The sequence below is a fragment of the Lepidochelys kempii genome, chromosome 18 (genome assembly GCF_965140285.1).
Source record: "Lepidochelys kempii isolate rLepKem1 chromosome 18, rLepKem1.hap1, whole genome shotgun sequence".
Classification (NCBI taxonomy): Eukaryota; Metazoa; Chordata; order Testudines; family Cheloniidae; genus Lepidochelys; species Lepidochelys kempii.
In genome coordinates, this window is record NC_136397.1 from 21427281 (window position 1) to 21444704 (window position 17424).

Sequence of the window (17424 nt, forward strand, 5' to 3'; positions counted from 1 at the left end):
AGTCCATGTAAGGCTTGTGTACATCTCCCGATGCAGTGCACACGATGCCCTGGTCACAGCCACATCCTTGCTCACACTAAAAGGGAAACAAAGTAACTTGTGATGGAATTTCCAAATCAGTGAGAAACTATAAAGACCAATGATTAAAAAAATGGTTATTAAAAAAATTAGAAAGGAAAAAGCCCTGCAGTCGGCATGTCTTCCAGGATCTGTTGTAACAGATTCGTCCGAGCCAGTTAACGGTCTTTGCGGTTTGCAAGCTCCTACACGTCTGAGTAAAATGACAGACACATTATTATCACCTCTCCGCCGTGATCTGTCCAAACCTGTCCTGGGGTGCAGCTCCACAGCTGCTCGCTAGAGAGTACAAGGAAATGAGCAGCCCAAGGCACCACTTTTCTTCTCTCTCTCCCCCTTGCCAGTCTAGGGGCTTTATTGGGATCCACTGACTGCAGTCCTGGACACGTCTTGAGCGGGACTAATGGGGAGACTGGAATGTAAGGAGGAGGAGGCGGTTGCAGGGGGAGATAGTGGGGGAAAAAGTAATTGTTGGGCAAATCATTTCCTTCAAGAAAGAAAGCAGCAGCTCTCGGATCCAGTCCTCCCGAAGCAGGCAAGTCTAGACGCTTCTGTGTCAACAGCTGAAGATAAATAAGATTTTTATCAGTTCAGAATCTGTTGGGACACATCCGCCTAGCGGTTCTGCAGAATGGGCAGAACTGGGGGGAAGGGATGTTTCGGTTAGGCCTTTTCACACAGAATATTTAAGTTAGATTTTGGTTTTAGGCTCTCAAAGCACTATGGGAAAATGCTTCTCTTTTCTCCTGTCCCCATCACAGGAAGCGGCGCCAGTAGCTATAAGCAGTGAAGTAGTTTCTTTCTTCACGGAGTTTGGGATTCTGTTCCCCTGCTCAGGGTGCAGGGCAATAAATGGTAACACTCAGTGCCGTTCGACACTGCAGACAAGCTCAGACTTCAGTGGGTTTGCATGGAGTATTGGAATGGGATTTTGACCACTGTCTCTGTAAAACCCTTCCTTGGACCTAAGCTATAGATGATAAACATCGGCCTCGAGATGGGTGTTATTAAAGAGTCTTATCAAAAGAGCAGATTACATCCCCAGGAGAGTTTTTATTTTCTGTCACAGGTGCGGAATGGCTGCTCTGTCCCACCCCAGAAATGGCTGTATTTCAGAAGATAGGGGAAGTGACCTCTATCCCATTACACTCCGGGATTCTTGGGTGTGAAAGGCACTGGAAAAATGCATGGAATTTGCTCAGAGATGTGCTTGAATAGTGAAAGGCTGTCAGTGTTTCACTATTTTGGCTCCTCCAATAAGTCCTACAACTCTGGAATTTACTTGGACTTAAAGAAAGGAGGTTGCAGTAGCAGAGAAGAACCATCTAAGCAGGTTGAGGTCTGATTTTCATTGCAACAAATGAAAAAACTCTGGCATTAGAAATTGCATCAATAGGGCAAAAATTGGATAAAAAGATATTTCAGATAGAACAGCCTCAGTTTATGTCAGATTGGTGCTACTACCATTGTTTGCTATTAATTATCACAGCAGCTCCTAGAAGCCCCAGCTAGCTGAGGCCCTGTTGTGCTCATTCCTATACAAACACAGCGTAAGACAGTCTCTGCCTTTGTTCAGTGAGGGGAATGACATTAGTTATAAAGCTAGTGGGCAGGAAGATGCTAAAGGTCTATAAATACCCAGACGGTACAGTAGGAACCAAGAATAAAGGGAAGGAATGATACAGAGGTGACAGAACAGGGAATACATTCAAGCTCGTCTGTATTAGAAACGGAATCCTAAGAGGGAGGTCTCTCTGGTGATAGACTAATCCACCGTGGGGAAGTGAGAAAAGGAGTAGAACCCAGGTGTCCTAGGAGCTAGTCCCCTGATGAAGCCACTAGGTATACATGCTGAATAAAGACAAACATCTACATGTAGTTTGACTATGTTCCACCTAGACCAGGGACAGCTCCTTTGGAAGAGGTCCAAGACTTTTTTCAAAATGCTTGTTCAACAGCTCCTTTCAGGAAGCCATTGTTGTCTTTCTCTCTTTCCAGTTCTCATCCAAATGGGAACAGCAAATTTTTACAAGAAAAAGCAGAGTCAGAATTTCTCCAAATGGAGACAAGAACCTTGAAAATAGGATGTCAGACTAGATGATCACAATGTTCCCTTATGGCTTTGGAATCAACGAATCTCTGAAAACATAGTACAATCACTTGGACTGAAGATGTATCTGAGGGTTATTGATATATATGGAGTTCAAGCAATGCAACCAGGAGCAAATGTCACTTTGCACTATGGGACGTTAGGCATTAGATGAAGGTTGGGTTTTGTCCTCTTACCTGTGAGTGAGCTACACAATAATTCATATCACAATACAATGCAAAAAAAATCTATATTAAAAGGCCACGTATTTCAAAATATGTAGAATATGAGGGAATACAAATGAATAACCAGAGTCTTTAATGGCTGTTGTCAAAAGTGTGCTCTTGGAAAAAGGCAAGGTGGTGGCTCTGGGCTAGTGACTAGTGTAAAGCATTGGGACTTGGGAGTCCTGGGTTCTAGCTCCAACTTTGGAACTGACTTGCTCTGAGTGAGAGCAAGTAATTTCGCTAGTGTATGCCTTTGTAAACTAGGGCACACATATCTTAACGAATGCTTGTAAAGTGCTTTGATATCTTAAAGGTGCGAATTACCATGGGTCCATTTTTTTTCAAAAGGCCAGAAGCCCAGGACTATGGACAGAAATGCAAGTGCAATAGATTATTAGCTCATGCAGATCCCCACTTAGATGTCTAACTTTGGCATCTGAACTAGGTACGAAATTTCACATGCATTATGGTGAGTGCAAAATATTTTGGGCTTCTTCCTTTTGAGAATCAGGCGGTGTGTGTGCACAGTCGTATTTATTTTTTAAAATAGAGGGTTCTGGTGCATAGCGGCAGTGAACAGGCTCATTCAGAAAGAAACATCTACTCTTTTCAAAGGAATAACTCTAAGAGGCAAGGAACCAGTCACTCCCAGCAGAATCCCACTGAAGGCAAAGGGCATGCAAATGGGAGATGCATGACCTGAGTGGACATTGACTGGTAGGTGACAGGACATCTGAGCTAAAGAAAAGAGCAGTGTATTGTATGCAGTATTGAAATGGGATATAAAACAGGCTACTGCTCTCTCTGAGTTATCAGCACACAGTTCCTTAAAAGAATAGCTTGTTATTGTTGAAGGATCTTTGAAGACAATCCTGGAGCTGTTAAGACACGATAAGGTTATCAGTGGAGGCATGTCTGTGTTCGGCTGTAGCTCTTTTGCCTGCAGGGCAATCGGTTTTGCTATTTAACAGAGATTTATCCATGTCATAACATGGTATAATGAGAGCGTGTGTTACCGAAGAACTTACCATAATGCACCTCTACTCTTCCAGAAAAATGTTATTTCCCAGGCATGTTGGGGACTGCCTGGGGAATGTCGACATGAAAGGATCCTTTGACAGGAGTTGCCAGTATGTTAACACCTGGCCAGGAAGAACCCCCCAAATAACCCTTGTTCTGCCATGCTGCCTTCTGAAAATGAGTGTATCAGATCACAATCACACAGAGTATGTAGGTTACATGGGCGAAAGCAAAGGGGTCAAGCTTCTCTGTTCTGTGCTCACAAATTGCAGCTATGTACACGTTTCAGGAGAGACTATTTAAATCTAATCAAAAGTAAGTGCAAAGCTTGGTTTATATGCTAAATGGTATCACATCTGAGAAACTGACTTTAGTATGTGATCAAAATGTAGTCTGATCCTGCACCCTTCATTCGCCTAAGATCTGGGTATGTCACAAAGAGGCGTGTTCATAGTGTCACCCAGCGTTCTACTGCTTTTATAACAGGACGCTGACCTGTAATCAGACAGGAGCACATCTGTGTGACTCAGACAGGCCAGGAGAATCCTTACTGCCAAATTCACCCTCATGTCATATATACAAATTGTTACCACCCACCCCACCCCTTCTTCAAACACCTCTTCTGTTTCAGGAACTAGATCAAAACTGCCCCTCTTTGTGTTTAAAACAGTCCATAGACCTGATTCCAGCCAACTCCTTGGTTCTGGCTCTCTTCCCTGATACCTTCACTTACTCGCTAGCCCTTTGCACAATCTCACCCCTGCGGGTCAGAGAGCCGTCTCCTCTGCAACTCCTGCCATCTGGGACAGTGTTAAGTGCTCTCTGCATCGCTTCATGGCTCTCCGCTGAAAAGGTATCTTTCATTCCTTGTTTCTCTCTCCTAACCTCTCTCCCCTTTTGCTAGTATTTCACTTGATAGCTGCTTTATCTAACTCTGTAACATTTCTGAGATACAGTTGGCAGGAGAGAAACCAAAGTGAAGTTGCACTGGTCTGTCAGTGGAGAATAGATGTTCATGGAATTTCCTTGGGCCTGGGTTCCACAGCAGAATTTCCTATCAGAATGTATCTGTACACACATGCCCCCACCACACAAAGACCCACCCAAAAGGGAGCTTTTGAATGTAGCTGCTAATATTTACTGGAAGTCATATGTCATACAAATCCATCTGTCCACCCCTCATCCGGGCTGATCAGCAATCTTGATAGGAACTGATAAGTGGAGAGCTGTAGGGCAACAGAGACCTTGAGACAGCTGCATTCTGTGTGCAGGCATGATAAAGATAGCATGCCTTGAGACAGGAACAAAAATCACGTCCAATTCACACTGCCTTTTTATTGTACAAAACTCAAACCAAAGGGGGGTGGGTTTGAGCCAGGTGTGTTTGCCAGAAAGGTCAGCTGCCAGGAACTCAGCTTTAGATTCCAGGGGTTAGACCGATTTTTGTTGGATGTGTCTGTGTGATGGTGGATTGTGTTCAATCATAGTTTACACTAACACAGCATGACAGAGCACCAAAATACTTGGAAAACTGCCATAGAGTGCTGCAACCCCAGTGATATCCAGCCTGGCAGAGCAGCCCACGGCACATCACACAACAATCAGAGAAAGGGCAATTTACACTATAAACATTGAACAAATCCTTACTCTGGGACTGTAAATGTCCATACAGGGCAGACAGGATCTCAGAATGTCAGCTGTCCTCCAAAAGCCCTACCCCATGCACAGTGAAATGCATGGAACTCAGCTAGCTGCACTGGAAGGATGAAGGGCTGAGTCAGCCCTGTCACAATTCACAGCTGTGGTTCCAGGGAGGCTAGTGATTGCAAACCTGGTGCTCAGGCCACTCAGCTATCCTCTGTCTCCATACGTTTTGATGTGTGCGACTGCAAATGCTTCACTGCACTTTATATCACCACATACATATAGAGAGCAGCTGTGTCAGTTAGCATGCATGTACACATGATTAACTCAGATCACGGAAGAAGGAAAGCCAGTGAGCTCTGATCCGCATTCATCCAGATTGCTAAATTATCTACAATAGTAGCATTTCCTGGGTGGTTAGCACCAGTTGCCCTTTGGCCCTCTGCCTTGGAAAGACAGGGCTATAACCACCTAGAAATGCACTGGCCACGGGGTCCTGTTGTTCAACTGACTGGAACCACAAAAGCAGAATCACCATCTTAAAAACCCAAAGGTGTTCGCAGCAATCCTCTGTGGATGTAGCCGCACCTGCCTGTGCGCCCTGCAGCCACGTCTATTATAGGCATGAAACTTGCCTGGGAGTAAAATCCTGGGTGCACCAAGTGACTAAGGATAAAACTGACCCCAGCTGTAAGGAAAATGTGAAGGCTGGCTGGAGGCATGCCGGAGTTACGTGGCCAGTGCAATGGAACAAGAGCACCAGTGCTGCTAAAGCATTTCATTGCAGCCAAGGCGGCTTGTCTCCAGTCAGAACCGTCTGCTCTCATGTCCACTCGTTGCCCAGGAAGCTGCAGGACTCCTGCGGTCTCACAGTTTGGCTTTTCTCTATGTGTTTTGATGGCTCAGGACAAGCTTTACCAACCCTGCAGATGGCCTGTGCAGTGGTATATTTTGGCACAAAGTGTGTGTTGTTGGGGATAAGATACAGTGCTCTGAACAGGAGCATGCCCTGCCATGCAGTAACTAGCACTCCGCCTGCCCTTGGCCTGCTCTTAGGTGTGTGCAGGAGAGGAGAGGAGCTCTCAACAAAACAACAAAACAAACACACAAACACACACTCTTTCTTGGCTGCAAAGCAGCTTGGAGGGAGGTGGCATGGAAAGGGGACTCGTAGATTTGCTTATCAGCACAAAAGGCATTGATTTCTGGACAGAGCGAGGGGAGCCACATGCTTATTTGAAATGGAAGAAAGATGTTGCACCAGGGAAGCTCCCGCCTCCTCACTTCTCTCTCTTCCCTGGCTTTAAATGTTCCATAACATCCCATAGACTCACGCTTCTGCTGTGTATTTTGCTGTAGCTGTATGAAAACTTGTGACATGCCACCAGCTATGGGACCTCAGTGTGGCTTTTTCCTACCAAGTGGCAAAGCAGTGGGCTCTTTCACAAGCATGCTTCCATGCCCCACCAAGGCAGGACACGTGACACTGAGACCCCATACTTTGTGCTTCACCCCGAGTGGGAAAATCCCCTTATGCCAAGCCATGCAGGGGGCTAACGTACGCCCGCATACACTATCAGGCCCAGGGGTGACCTCAGAGGCATGTCACGCAGTCACACTGTTTAGCAGTCTACAGAAAGCTGGGACGTGACTGCAACAGTATGAGGAGCCCAAATTACTTGACAGATCTTAATGAACCAAGGCTTGTAACTACAACCCCTGTGAGCTGGGTAACAATATTATCCCCACGGTTGAGAGGTGGAAACTGAGTTACAGAGAGGAGAGATGACTTGCCCAAGGTCATAGAATCATAGAATATCAAAGTTAGAAGGGACCTCAGGAGGTCATCTAGTCCAACCCCCTGCTTTGACCAATCCCCAATTTTTGCCCCAGATCCCTAAATGGCCCCCTCAAGGATTGAACTCACAACCCTGGGTTTAGCAGGCCAATGCTCAAACCACTGAGCTATCCCTCCCCCCCAAAAACTTTCTTGGCAGCGGTGGGATTCGAACCCACGCCATCAAAACGACTGGAGCCTAAATCCACTACCTTAGACCACTCGGCCATGCTACCACACAGCAAGTCAGTGGCAGAGGTGATAATGTTGCCCAGCTTTCTCAAAACCCAGCCTCGTTCTGTAGAAACTAGACCTCTCTGCAGCTTTCCTTAGTGCAAATCAGTCATTGGCACCCCCTAGTCACTGGAGCATTCCCCTGCCTCATTTACAGCTCTTTGCACTGTGCCCTACGCTGTCCCCACCCATACCCTGCCAGTCACTGTCCCTATCTGGCTGCACCCCCAGAACCAACACACATTCCCAGGGCAGGAAAGAAAACAGCCACCCACTGATCTGGGCTGCAACTATGCAAAGAGCGTCTCTCCCCACAGCAAGGCCTAACTACTGCACCAGCTCAGCCCCTGACCATAGAAGGAAAGCACCAGCCCTCAGATCACTCCTCTTATAAGCTCTGCTCCTGCAGCAATTCAGCCCAGCTGAGCCCACCCTGGGAATTACTGTACTGAGAGCAAGCACCTGTGGATGGTGTTAACCCCATCCCTGCCAGAGTCCATGCTCAGGTTTTCACCCATTGGGGGATGTGGTACTTTATTCGGCAGTGATTACCCTGTAAGTGCTTTTGTACTTGCACAGTAACTGCACAGGTCTGACTTGGCAGCATACAATCTGTGGTAATTACATGCTTGGGCAGATTAGTTGGTAGGTCCTACGCTAATTGCTGTGTAATTTGCATTCTGATTTAAGCCTGGTATATACCTGACCATGAAACTGGATTTACATGAGAACGTGTGGTTAGTCCAAGGGAACTAGATATATTGTTGTGAGGTCTAGGGCAAGTCTCTGTGCCTTGATTTCCCCGCTAGAAAACATGGCTAATAGTACTTGCTCAAGCTGGTCAATGGCTTTGCAATCCTCCTATGAAAAGCACCATCTAAATGCAAAGTAGTATTACAATACTAATTAGTGATTCTCTAATGGAAGCCAATAGCACGCCCACGAAACCAGCACATGGGAAACACCAGGGTTTGCCTTTCTTAATGGCAGCCCTTTGCTCGGAAGAGTTTGCTTCTCTTTCACATGATCAGGCACATCCTATAAGAGCCTTGTGGAGAATATTTCAATGGTAAAAATAAAATTGTTTTCTAGATATAAACCAACCACTCTGGGCACGTCTCAGACTGCCTGCGGGGCTATATCACCACTCTTTGTCTGACTGTCTCTCTCGCAATTGACATTTTTTAGGACAGTGTCTTCAGTCTCTGCTACAGTAATATTAAGGTTAGACTGGCTGATCAGACTGGACCCTTCTGGCTATTCTCTGCTCTGGAGTCTGGTAGGAAGCCATACAAAACTGAACATCAGCAGCATAACAAGGCACTACACAGTTCTAAGAGAGGCTCTAGTTACATGAGACACTACAGGGGAACTGGGGCACTAAGCTGTTTGGAAAATCACTCCCACAGTGCCCCAAAGTGGGCCCAAGCATTCAGGTGTGTGTGACTTACATGGGTACTGATACTCTGGTAGTGTTGTGCAATGCACATGTATTAGGTTCTATACAGATACTTCCAACTCCGGCCAGATATTGTGGCAGGACAATGTGGAATTCAAAGAACAATATGTGGAAATGCATTCACCACTGGTGATGTACTACAGAGATCCCTAGGGAGGTGGTAGAATCTCCTTCCTTAGAAGTCTTTAATGCCCAGCTTGACAAAGCCCTGGCTGGGATGATTTAGTTGGGGATCGGTCCTGCTTTGAGCAGGGGGTTGGACTAGATGACCTCCTGAGGTCCCTTCCAACCCTGATATTCTATGATTCTATGTGCACACAACAGCAGCTTGTCATGTAGCCTGACATGTGAGAAAGGCAATGTAGGGAAGAAGTGATATATTAAATAACTTCAAAGGAATACCTGCGTTTCTCAAGTGATGCCCTTTGCCAGCAGACAAAGAATCTTTACATTGGCACAATATCCTCAAAGTGGTTAGGACACAAAAGGCAATAATTGGCTCTTCAACAAGTAATTATTTCAATTTTCTGCTTTCCTGCTGTGTTGGCACTTGGGTTGAAATACACAGACAGCAGAGAGTGGGAGGATCATAAAAGCCAGAGGAAAATAAACGTCCATTTTCTTCACACACTGCAGGGTGCAGGAGTGCTAAGCTTGAGCACTTTTAAACTTCTACTTGACAGCAAGAGCGTTTAGCGCTCAAAGTGTCCAGAAAAGTAATTACCTTTTGGGTCCCGAACTGATGGAGAATGCCAGGCCGCGGCAACTCCTCCTGAGAATATGCCAGCAAAAAAAATACGTTTCTTATTTCCATGTGTACGTTCAATGGGCAGTGGACGTGCGGCAAGAGTTGGCTAATAGTCAGAGTTACAAATGGAAAAGGCCAGGCCTATTAGAACAGAAGCCACAACACACATCAGCACAAGGCTGGTCCCCATTGAATTGCTTTGTGCAGTGCAGCTCTAAGTACCAATGGGGCTTCCACAACAGCCCCTGGGACTCTCTTCCTACATGGCTCTCGGCTACAAAGTGTTTAGTGAAACTTACTCTTAAACTTCCCTTTCTTCACTTTCGGAGAAAGGACAGCCTTGTGCGCTGGGTTCAGTTCCTGCCTCATGGTGCCTCTCCTTCCGTGTGCAAGAGAGAGAAGGTGATCTTCCTTGGTTATTTAGATTATAACCTCTTCCAGGTTCTGTGTGTGTGTGTGTGTCCACCACAGTGTACTTTTGTAGCCAAGATATACAAATATGGCTCTGTTAATCAGTCCTCACATGTCAGTCCCTGATTATCTTTGTTGCTTTCCTCTGCACTCTCTCCAAAGTGGCAATATCATTCTGGTGCTGCGCTGCCCGGCGCTAAACGCTCTGCGTTAGGTGCAGTTACAGTTGGGCACTCGCCACCCTGATCCATTCTGCCATGAGCTAGGTCAGTTTAGTTCCAGCTCCCTTTTGTTACAGGGAGGTCGGCTGCTCCTTGATGCCATTTAAGTGCTGAATAGTAATCTGGTTTTTCAGAAATGCCCCTCATATACTCCAGTCTTGGTCATTTTCACACTGGAATAGCAAAAGGACGTGGGTGCAGGTATTTCCTGGGGAATGGATGCCCTGCTGGGGGCGGTCACTCGGCTTCCCTCACACCCTTCATCCAAAGGATGTTAACGTGCTGCATAGACACTCCTTACCACTGTGACTTGCCCAGGCTCATGCAGTGAGAATCCAGGAGACCCTGCTCCAAAGCCAACCCTAACCATGTTGTGGGGTTGTGCCTGTGATCCCTGGACCTCTCCCTTCCTTGCTGGTACGGCTGCAGGCTATAGACAAGGTACCAGAAATACACTGCAGAGTAAGCACTTATGTGTGAAGGCGCCTTCCTCTCTGGAGTTGGATTCAGAGTACACCCCAAGGGCAGCACCCCCATACCTGTGTTAGTTTGGGCAATGCTCTATCTCAGGGCGGGCGAGGGACTATGTGAAGTGCTCAGTGTGGCCTACACTAACGGTTCACCTCATCCGAGGCCATCAGGGGTTCAGAAGCAGATTTTAGCTCCCACCCTCCAGTAAGAACGCTTGGGCTCTGAGGCAAGGGCTGTGTGCAGAATTAGCCCCATTTCAGCCAGCTGGGTGGCAGCACTGATGTAGCAAAGGAAAGCTAGGACCGGTACTAGTAATTCTCAGCCTGGCTGCAAAAAGGGCAACCACTGGCTTCACCATCTACACCAAGGGGCTGTAGTGGGGCAGATACACCCAGGAGTGAAATCAGGCTGATTCCAAGAGTAGAGACAGTCCCTCCTCATTTTAAGGGGAGTTGATCAGACACTATAAAGGGGGCTCTTTCCTCCATTCCTGTCCTCTGCATCCAGTTCATCCCGACCTGTTGCAGCACATCCGTGCAGGGAGCCAACTGGTGCAGAACAGCTCCTCGAGCTCCTGGTGAATATTTGGGATCCCTGAGCAAACCTGCCTGTTCCAGCATGTTGCAATAAGCCTCCCTCCCCTCCCCCACCAAAAAAAAAAATCCCCAAATCTTTGCTGAGAGGAGAGTCTCAGCCCAGGCTGATGGGGGTACGGCTCAGCTAGCTGATCAGGTATCCCTGCTGAGCTGTGTGCGTAGGGGAGGGTCATACGGGCGTCTAGCAGATGCCAGGGATGGGAGGCAGGTGAGTTTTTGTCTCCCAACTCCCTAACCCACTGTGAATGCAAGCCATGGGTTTATCGTCTAGGAATGGCACATAAAGCTCCCGTCCCATACGCAGACACAGACCCCTGTGCAGCCAGGCTGCATTTAGTCAGGTTGGAGGGGAACAGAGGATTATTGGAAAAGGACATTTTGTTGCTTTTCCCTCCGTGGAGGGGGCAGGGAGACATCAGCCAGCAGGCAGCTGTCTCTGCAGTCTCAGAAGAAAGTTCTGTCCTGTGCTTTATACCTGTGCAGCCCCAGTGACTTGCTGGACCCAGCCCTGATGGCTGTCAGGTTGCAGGCATATAAGTTATGAAGGCAGAATATGGCTTTTGGCAGTTGCCCTCCCCAGGGTGAGTGTAGGGGGGGCCGTTACCCTTGCTCCTTTACATGCTTATCGTTTTAATTGAGTTGCCCCAAACATTTTCCCCTAGCAAACCCTGCCACGTGTTCTGCGTGAAAACCAGGTGCGCCGGCCAGAGGCACATGCCTGGCTCTCTGGCCCAGCCAAGGTGCAAAAAGGCAAATGAAGATGGGGCAGTGGAGGAAGAGGGCTGCAGACCAGGTGATCTCAGCCAAGAGACATTTCTAAAAAGTGGGACATACAGGTTACAATCTACCCTGGCATGGGGCAGGGAGGCACTTAGCCTGAGGGCCCCAATGCACCCCCATCCCCCTGGCCTGGATAAATTACATTGCTAGCTCTTTGGGGCAGGGAGCGTGTCTCACTGTATGCGTACAGCACCTCATGCTGATTGGGGCCTTTTGGTGCAACTGTAATATAAATAAATAAAGGAGCCAATCCTAGGTGTGGGTTTTCTGGAGCTCTAAGAGTGCGCTGGCCTGAGCAGCGGTGTGGACCCCACAGTGCGGGGCACACTGGCATGGAGACACAATGCCTGCACTGCAAAGCCCCATGGGCTCAGTCTCTCCAGCTGCTGTGACACGTCTGATACCGCGATCCATTCCGTCCCCGACCACCCTTTGCCCGGGCCACGGGATGTGCCCTAACACCCAGCTCTCCCTCCTCTTTTCCAGTACTCACCGCTGCTGAAGAAGCTCTATTGTCAGATCGCCAAGACATGCCCCATCCAGATCAAAGTGTCCACGCCGCCCCCGCCAGGCACCGTCATCCGGGCCATGCCCGTCTACAAGAAGGCAGAGCACGTGACAGAGGTGGTGAAGCGCTGCCCCAACCATGAGCTGGGACGTGACTTTAATGATGGTGAGAGCTGGTCTCCTGCCCCTCAAATAGCGGGTCAGTGTCTCCGTCATCTGCCCAGCTGGTGGGGACAATGATTCTGTTTGAACCTGTCTCATGCTGGTAACCTGTATCCTGGAGCTTCCCCATAACCAAGACTAGCACTAGAAAATGAGCAGGGCCATGCGACACCTGACAGGTGGGGTTCAAGACCCTCCATTTTCACTCCTGTATACAGAAGTCTTCCCTTCCCCACCCCACCCCAGCCTGTTTCACTCTGAGAACCAAAAAGCTGCCTGTGAAGCTCAGATGAAACCAGCACGTTTTGCCTGGCGTGTGCTGGGAACCATCGCTCCTGGCAGCCCCAGGACTGGACTGATGGCGAGTGAGACAGATGAGGTCTGAGCAGAGGCAGAGCTAACAAGCCCTGGAAGCACTCATTGAGCCAAGTGCTCCATCCACTCTGTGCTAGGACAGCATCACCCTTTACCTTACCTCTCCCTGTGCTGTCTGTCCTCTTGGTGGTGGTAACAGGACAAGTGCCCGCCACAAATTATTTCAAGGTCAGATCTGCTTGCCTGTTAGGTATTTTTCACCTACTAGCTAAGCTACAAATTCCTCAAGTTGCTGCTTGTGACACTCGGATAGAATTTTCAAAAGTGCCCAAGTTCCAAATCCACAAAGGTATTTAGGCACCTAATGTCCATTGATTTCACTGGAAGTAAGGAGCCTAAATACTTCTGAGCATCTGTACCTAAGTGACTTGGGAGCCTAAGTCCCCTGGACATCAATGGAGCAAAGCTACTTAAGTGATTTTGAAAATGTTACCCACTGACCTCCTCTCCCTTAAAAGGCAGGGAGCTTGGACTCAGTTTGGCTCCAGCTGGCACCCTGAGCTCCTCACTAAAGTCCATCTAAAGAAGACAAAAGGATCAGAGCCCCAAGTGTTGCTTGTGAGATTCATGCTGTTATACATAACGTTCTGCTCCCAGCAGAACCCTTTGCCTGCTGAAAATGCAGCCCAGCCGCATCAAATACAGAAGGAAAGAATTGGGGTAGGTGTTTTGAAAGGGGTTAGGTAGTTAGGGGGCCCCCGCCTCTCATTGCAGGACTTGCCTGACGTGCCTCTGTTCAAGTGGGGCCCTGCTCTCTGGTCAGCAGGAATGAGCAGGTGTGAAGCAGACAAAGGATTCTTCAGGCAGGGCAATTGTCCGCACCTTCACTGGCACTGTCAGAACCAGACATTCAAGTCTCCCTGGCTGGGGCCTGCCTCGTACCCCGTTTCCACAGAGCCACGTCCAGGCAGCCCAGCCCAGGAAAGGGAAGGGAGTGATGCATGCAGCCACAAAATCATCCTTGAAAATGCTTCGATTAAGAAAGCATCGAAACGCCCAAACGAACAGTGGCTGTGACAGCAAACCTCCCTGTGCCCCGGGGAAGCCTGAGGCGACCTTTGCACAGGTCATTGGTGGCAATGCACCACTGAAGTGGAGCAGCCTCAGCGCCTCTGGAAATAGGCTGGCAAGAGGTTGCCATTTGGAATGTTTGGAGCCCACCAGGCTGCTTCAGGATTCTCCTGTCTTGCAGTTGCCCAGGGTTTCTCAGTCTCAGAGGATGAGGGACAGCGGCCTGGTGTCTTGCTAGGTGTTTGTACTTGCCTACTGTGATGGGGCCCAGTCCTGATTTGGTTCAGGCCCACCTGGAACACCCAGTAAATTCAAAGGCAGATGAAAGTAAAAGTCAGTTAAACGAATTCTTTGGCTCCTCAGAAGAGTTTCAGGTTTAGGTTGAATGCTACGTTGGGTGGAATTTTCAGGTCAGGTTTTATGTGGCCTGACCCAAAACAGCCCCCTTTGGCCTCTTGAGAGAAGGTGGGGCTGAGGGGAAGCTGGAGAGAACAATGTCTACACGTGGAAGTTGAACCGGTTTAACTTCCATAGTTTTTTTTTAAACCATTTTACCAGAACCATCCCGTACAACACTCTTTCTAGTTTAACTCACTTATTTTGGTTGCGTTTAACCCAATTCCTAATCAACTTAAGCTAAACTAAAATGCATGTGATGTAAACCAAAATGTGAGCGTCCACACTGCCTTTTGCCCTGGTTTAAGTAAACGGATTTTATAATCACCCCGTGCAACGTTCTTGGGTCGGCAAGCCCACCGAGAAGGGTCTTTCCTCTAACTCTCCCCTCTGCAGGCCAGTCCGCTCCAGCCAGCCACTTGATCCGGGTGGAAGGCAACAATCTCTCTCAGTACGTGGACGACGCTGTCACCGGAAGGCAGAGTGTAATGGTGCCATATGAGCCACCACAGGTATTCTCTTTGCTTGAAGAGGAATAGGGGTGCTGGGGCAGGGGAGAGGAAGGGGCCAGGAGGGAGGGTGAAAATACTGTTTGTAGTTTTCTTAAATAAAGTTATAGCTACCTCACTAGCTTTGACCCTGCAGTGACTCCACTGGCACCAAGGTGGCTAAAAGCAGCATCCGCCCTGTGGAATTTAGGAGATGAATTTCAATCCCTGACAAAGCTCCTGATGGCACTGCAGTGTCTGGAGAGTAATATCCCTCGTGCTACAGCCCTGATAGCAAATACATTTTGCCTGTACTCCTTCCCTTTCAGGATTTGCCAAAGCATCTCACTTTAAAGGGGAATCTTGCTTCAAACCCACTGGGATCACAGAGCATTGTGCAGGTTAACAGAAACTTCAGTCCAGCTAGTAACTGCTCAGGGGCACATTTAGCCAATAACGAAATTAAATAAAATGGTGAGTGGAAAGCTTAGCGCGCCCCCTAGGGCCCTGTTAAATTAGTGTCTTTGTGATGTTGATTTCCAGCTGCAATGTCACATGCCCAGGGCAATGAATGAAGTATCTAGCAGTAAGGTCCCACAAAACTGGCATGATATGAAAGTAACACAGGCACTCTGCAGTTACAGTGGCTACATAATCCCCATTCAAGGGGATATTTCTCCAGAGCACTGGTTCCCAAACTTGTTCCACCGCTTGTGCAGGGAAAGCCCCTCGTGGGCTGGGCCGGTTTGTTTACCTGCCACATCCACAGGTTCAGCCGGTTGCGGCTCCCACTGGTCACGGGTCGCGGCTCCAGGCCAATGGGAACTGCTGGAAGTGGCGCGGGCCGAGGGACGTACTGGCCACCGCTTCCAGCAGCTCCCATTGGCCTGGAGCCGCGACCTGCGGCCACTGGGAGCCGCGATCAGGCGAATCGGCGAACGCGGCAGGTAGACAAACCGGCCCGTCCTGGCCCGGCCCGTCAGGGGCTTTCCCTGCACAAGTGGCGGAACAAGTATGGGAACCGCTGCTTTAGAGCAAGGGTCAGAAATTCATCTTCCCCGCCTTCCTCCATGAATATTCCCCCAAACACACACACAAACCCCCCACTGATTTGTGAGCTGAGACACGCTTTTTGCACCTGTCTGGCTGCAGCCCATTGCTGCAGTGACTGAGGTCTGCCACCATCTCCCCTGGGCTTTTAACACCCTGCCCCCTACTAACCCCACCCCCCACATGATGTCATTTCCTCTCTTTTGGGCAGGTTGGGACTGAGTTCACCACCATTCTGTACAATTTCATGTGCAACAGCAGCTGTGTGGGAGGGATGAACAGACGGCCCATCCTCATCATTATAACCCTGGAGACAAGAGAGTGAGTCATTCTTATGGTACCTGTGCTGCAAAGGACAGACATCTGCTCCCCTCCGCACTCCTGCGCCTGGCTCTCCTGGGCCCTCCTGGACAGATTACGAGCTGAACGGCAGCTGCGTAAATAGCTAGAGAGAGGCTCACCCAGTTCACATCTGGGGATGAACCACGCATGGCCTGGGGAGAACCTCAGCAGTGAAACAGAGGAGTTAGCAAAACTCCAGAGCCTGATTTGCAAGACCTCTGGAGGAGAAGGCAGCCCATAAAGTTCTGGAAGCTGCAGTCCAAAGCAAACTCCTGGCCAAGCATCTTTGGCATGGAGAGTCCAAAGCACAGTGAAGAGGTGGGAAAGTGGCATTCCCTGACTGGGAAGTTAGTGACTACGAAGAGCCTTAGAGGGTGGGTGTGGGGGAAGGTAGGAATACACAGGGGCATGGGCTTCTCCTCTGCACACCTTTCACAGCCTGGAAAAAACTCTTGCTCCCTCCTGTCTCCCAAGGTGTAACTGTATTAGTCCTTTGCTAATCAAAGATGAAAGGCCACCGGGGGAAATTCACCCCTAGTCAAAGAGACCTGCACAAGAGCCCGTGCATCACTGTGAGACTGTACATGGAACACAGCACCTTGTGTGCTGCATCAGGCCTGGTGTATATGTACAGCAGCCTTGGGCTTCTAAGATCAGCAAATTCCTGCAGAGCCCTTGTTAGGTGCTCACAGGAGGGGAATTCCTTTTCCTGAACTTTTCTTTTTAGTATTTTCTGGATTGTTTAAAAGCTTTTTGAAGAATTGATCAACACAAAGTCAACGGACAGAAACCCAACCCCATAGAGAATGAGGTTTAGTCTGATTAGTTCCCTAAAAAAATAAATCCTTTTTGGTTTTTACTCTGCTCCCCAGTGGCCAAGTATTGGGGAGGAGATCGTTCGAAGGGCGGATCTGCGCCTGTCCCGGCCGAGATCGGAAAGCCGACGAAGATCATTACCGAGAGCAACAAGCCCTGAACGAAAATGCAGCAAAAAATGGCAACGTCAACAAGCGCAGTGAGTCCTCCTTTCAGGAAAGGGTGAATCTCAACTCCGAGTGAGACCCCCAGCTTTGTGCTGCCTAGCACTGCTGAGCTGGTGTCGTCCAGGGCATGGCCCATGCTTCCGGGGCAGCAGCAATGAACACTCTGAACTACGGAACTTGGGTGGTGACGTTTAGCTGAAGAGCAGTACTCCGATCCAAACGTCATCGCTCAGATCCAGCTGCAGTCAGAAAAACAGAGTGGCATTGTTAGTGGAGGTGGTTCATTGTCCAGATC

General features: G+C 48.7%; 1 protein-coding gene and 1 long non-coding RNA gene across 5 annotated transcripts in view; one reads left to right on the plus strand and one right to left on the minus strand.

Moving 5' to 3' along the window:
- The window catches only part of TP73 (tumor protein p73), an 87551-nt gene that overhangs the window by 59839 nt on the left and 10288 nt on the right, over nt 1-17424 (plus strand). For all 4 annotated transcript variants that reach the window (XM_073316373.2, XM_073316375.2, XM_073316372.2 and 1 more), the window contains exons 5-8: nt 12302-12488; nt 14663-14778; nt 16016-16125; nt 17019-17161. In XM_073316373.2, coding sequence (XP_073172474.1) covers nt 12302-12488; nt 14663-14778; nt 16016-16125; nt 17019-17161 — 556 coding nt within the window. The remainder of the gene's footprint in view (nt 1-12301; nt 12489-14662; nt 14779-16015; nt 16126-17018; nt 17162-17424) is intronic.
- On the minus strand, nt 28-16211 carry LOC140899986 (uncharacterized). Its single transcript, XR_012155528.1, has 3 exons — nt 16146-16211; nt 12309-12411; nt 28-76 (listed from the first exon to the last, which is right to left on the minus strand). It is a non-coding gene; the product is annotated as an uncharacterized LOC140899986 (long non-coding RNA).